The 3,827-nt window shown below is 39.4% G+C and overlaps 1 protein-coding gene across 1 annotated transcript; it reads right to left on the bottom strand.

Annotated features, from left to right (window-relative positions):
- Positions 1–761: 761 nt before the first annotated feature.
- On the bottom strand, positions 762–1,704 carry LOC116465501 (olfactory receptor 9I1-like). The gene is given in 2 exon segments (XM_032148547.1): positions 762–1,199; positions 1,201–1,704. Coding segments are annotated over 2 exon segments (942 nt in total).
- Positions 1,705–3,827: the final 2,123 nt, after the last annotated feature.

Below are 3,827 nucleotides of genomic sequence, written 5' to 3'. Positions count from 1 at the left end.
AAACAAATTTACAAGAAAAAAACAAACAACCCCATCAAAAAGTGGGCGAAGGACATGAACAGACACTTCTCAAAAGAAGACATTTATGCAGCCAAAAAACACATGAAAAAATGCTCATCACCACTGGCCATCAGAGAAATGCAAATCAAAACCACAATGAGATACCATCTCACACCAGTTAGAATGGCCCTTCTTTATTTTTTCTTCTTCTGTTCAGTTGCTTTTATTTTCCATGACAAGTCCTAAATTGGGTATGACTGAATGTTAGGAAAAGTTTTCTTTCATCAAGGCTGATATCCACACTATGATCCACAACCAAAAATGTGACTGCCTCTTACTATGTAAACAATGAGTTACTGTTTTGTAATCATGCTAGGCACAAAAATGAGCTTAATAGAAACAAATCCAAATAGCTGAGAAAATGCTCCACAATACGCAGGACAGATAAGAAAAAAAATCTATATTTTGTAGCATGTTATTATTTACAAAGCCATTTGGCATTCCCTCTCCCTTGATCCTGGCTTAAGATCTCTTGACCTTTACCCATAGCAAAGCAGAAATTTTTACTGATGAGAAAACTAAAGTGGATCATTTCTGGCTTTAGATCATAGAGCCAATAAAGAAAGTACTGGAACCCAAATCCAACTTTTTCTGCCTCGATATGTCTTTGTAATTATGAGATCTGGTTCATGTATTAAGAGGATGAGACAAAAGCCCAGAGCAGGATTTGCAGAAACTTCTGGCTTGATGGAGCTCAAGAGTTACTCTGCTTGGGAAACCCTCAACCTGTTGAAAACTTTCTTCAGAGCTTCTTTCATGTCTTTGTTTCTCAGGCTGTAGATCATTGGATTTAGCATGGGGATGACCACAGTGTAAAATACTGACACGATCTTGTCTTCCTCAAGGGATTCGCCCATGTTGCCTTTCAGGTATATGAATATGAGTGTTCCAAAGAAGAGAGTTACTGCAGCCATGTGAGAAGTACAGGTTGAGAAGGTCTTGGCTTTACCACCTGCTGTACGAATCTTCAGAATAGACTGAATGATGAACAGGTACGATGTAAGAATCACTGAAATGCTGGTTGTGATGACCAGAAAAGCTAAGAGGTAGATTACCCATTCCCGTGGCCTGGTTTCACTACAGGCAAGCTTCAGCAGGGGTGGGAGGTCACAGAAAAAGAAGTCTACATGGTTGGACTTAACAGAAGGAGATAGAGAAGGTGCAGCCAGTGCGGATCACAGAATTGACTATGGCACGAGAATATGCCCCAGCCACCAGCCCCAGGCGGGTCTGTGATGTCATGGCTATGGCATAGAGGAGGGGGTTACACACAGCCATGTAGCGGTCATAGGCCATCACAGCCAAAAGGAAACACTCAGTGCTAGCACAGAGTGTGAAAAAGAAGAATTGGCTGGCACAGCGCTCATAGGTGATGATCATCTTATCAGTCTCCAAAGTCTCAAGCAACTGAGGAACAATAACAGAAGAGTAGCAAATGTCCAGGAAGGAAAGATGACTGAGGAAGAAGTACATGGGAGTCTGGAGCCGAGGGTCAGTCTGAATTAGCACAATCATGCCCAGGTTGCCCCCCATGGTGATGAGAAAAATGACCAGAAACACAAAGAAGAGACCTATCTGCAGCTCTGCCTGCAACCGGAAACCCATCAGAACAAATTCTGTCACCATGGTGCCATTCTCTGCCATGAAGCCAACATTATCCACTGAAATTAAAAAATAATAATAATAAAGTCTCATTAAAGATAAATTAAGGCAGTAATGGCTTGACTTGATCATTGCTCAGTAATTATAATAATCTTTTAGATTTGTAAAGCACTTTACATTTTCAAAAACTTTATTTTACTTGATCCTTCAGAAATCCTTCAAAGCACATATTGTTTTTATTTTTATTTTATTTTTTTGTTAAGTTCCAGGGTACATGTGCAGGATGTGCCAGCATGTTACATAGGTAAATGTGTGTCATGGTGGTTTGTTGCACCTATCAACCCATCACCTAGGTATTAAGCCCAGAATGCATTAGCTTTTTTTCCTAATGCCCTCCCCGCCTACAGCCCTCCCCCAACAGGCCTCAGTATGCGTTGTTTCCCTCCCTGTGTCCATGTGTTCTCATTGTTCATCTCCCACTTATAAGTAAGAACATGCAGTGTTTGGTTTTCTGTTCCTGCATGAAACACATATTGTTAATCCTATTTTTGACAGAAGAATATGAGGGCAAAAGAAGTGAAGTGACCCAGATTTCACAACTGGCAAATAGGCAAACCTAGGTTAGACCTCATTTCCTTAGGAAGTTCCAAAACTTCTGACAGGTCCCAAATTGGAAACCTTAATCAGCCTCGTGTGGAGGAAGAAAGCACTTTGTTGAAGAAACCCTAGTGGTGTAGTATGAAAGACATGGGCTTTGAAATAAGGTGTAGGTTTGAATACCTTCAGACCTTGAGCAAGTTAATTAACCTTTCTGAACTTCAGCCTCCTTCTTGGTTAAATGAGGATTACAATGCCAAAGTTATAATATTATTGTGAAGGACATAATTTACATAGTATGTTGCACATGGTCTGACACACACTTAGAATTATTTTTACTAAATTCTGAGATAATATGAGTGACATGCTCTTAGGTTCATATACATTCCAGAATCATAAGTCCACAGCCACCTGGAGTTCCAACATCAACTCCACCTTTCTTTAGGGTTGTTTCTGATGTGCATATATGCACAGTGGATTTGTATGCTAGACAGTGAGCCACAAAGAACAAGCACTGTTAGGACCTCTATAGCCCATTGCCTGCCAAGTCGCCTCTTCCTCTCTGTTCCTGCCAAGCAGCATGGTCTGGTTTCCAAGTTCTCCTCTTATTCCAAAGGATCTGTCCTAGTTTTTTTAATGCCACGTCATTATCAATCAGTGAGATACATGAATCAAGCTATTCCAGAATTAGCCTGCAAAACTCATTAACAGAAAAAGCCAGCACACTGAGTTTTGAATTCTAATACAGACGGGGTTCTTGCCAGGTATTGGGAAAATACTATCTCTGTGCCTTTGAACCTTGATAATTTAGAGTAAAGGACATAGTGAATGTGGACTTCAGAGGTGATTCTTCTTGTCCTCTTTCCATCCTTGAAACAAAAACTGAATTTGAAAAAGATCTCATAGGACTTTAGATAAAGAATAAAGTAAAACCTTGATCAATGTTTGGCAAAAGCTGATCTAATTTTCGAATAATGTTCAGCATCTGGTGGGAGTTTTTTCCCCCACTGAATTCTTGATAGGGTAAATATTTAGGTTGCTTTTCTATACTTAAGACCAAATCTTATCCTGATCTTCTCTCAGAACAATGATTCGCCATGTTCTTAAAAGGAGTTCGTGTAAATCATCCTGGCCAAAGGGAAAAAGAGGCTATGTTCATCTATTTATTTAATAAAAATCTACTGAGAACTTACTATGTAGCAGGCACTTTTCTAGTTGCTTGGAACAAAACAAAGTTTCCTGCCTTCATGCTCATTCTAGTGGAGGCTGGCATATATATGTTCAAAAAAGAAGAAATATATTCTTCTACCATGATGGAAGTTAATAAGTGCTGTGAAAAAAATGCTGCAGAGTATGAGGAATTAAAAGTATCAAGGCAAGGATAAGGATATAATATCCTTTTTGAGACCATCAAAAAGACTCATTGAAAAGGTGACATTTCAGCAGAAATTCTGGGAACCAGGTAACTGTACATATGTACTTGCATACATCATTTGGCCACAACTAATAGAAAATAAAGACATAAATCACCAGCAATGGACCACCCTGCTCTGATTACAAAATATATG

This window comes from Hylobates moloch, unplaced genomic scaffold (assembly GCF_009828535.3).
Source record: "Hylobates moloch isolate HMO894 unplaced genomic scaffold, HMol_V3 SCAFFOLD_5719, whole genome shotgun sequence".
NCBI classification, from domain to species: domain Eukaryota; kingdom Metazoa; phylum Chordata; class Mammalia; order Primates; family Hylobatidae; genus Hylobates; species Hylobates moloch.
The sequence above is the reverse complement of the archived record's forward strand: the minus strand, read 5'-3'. Positions and strand labels throughout refer to the sequence as shown.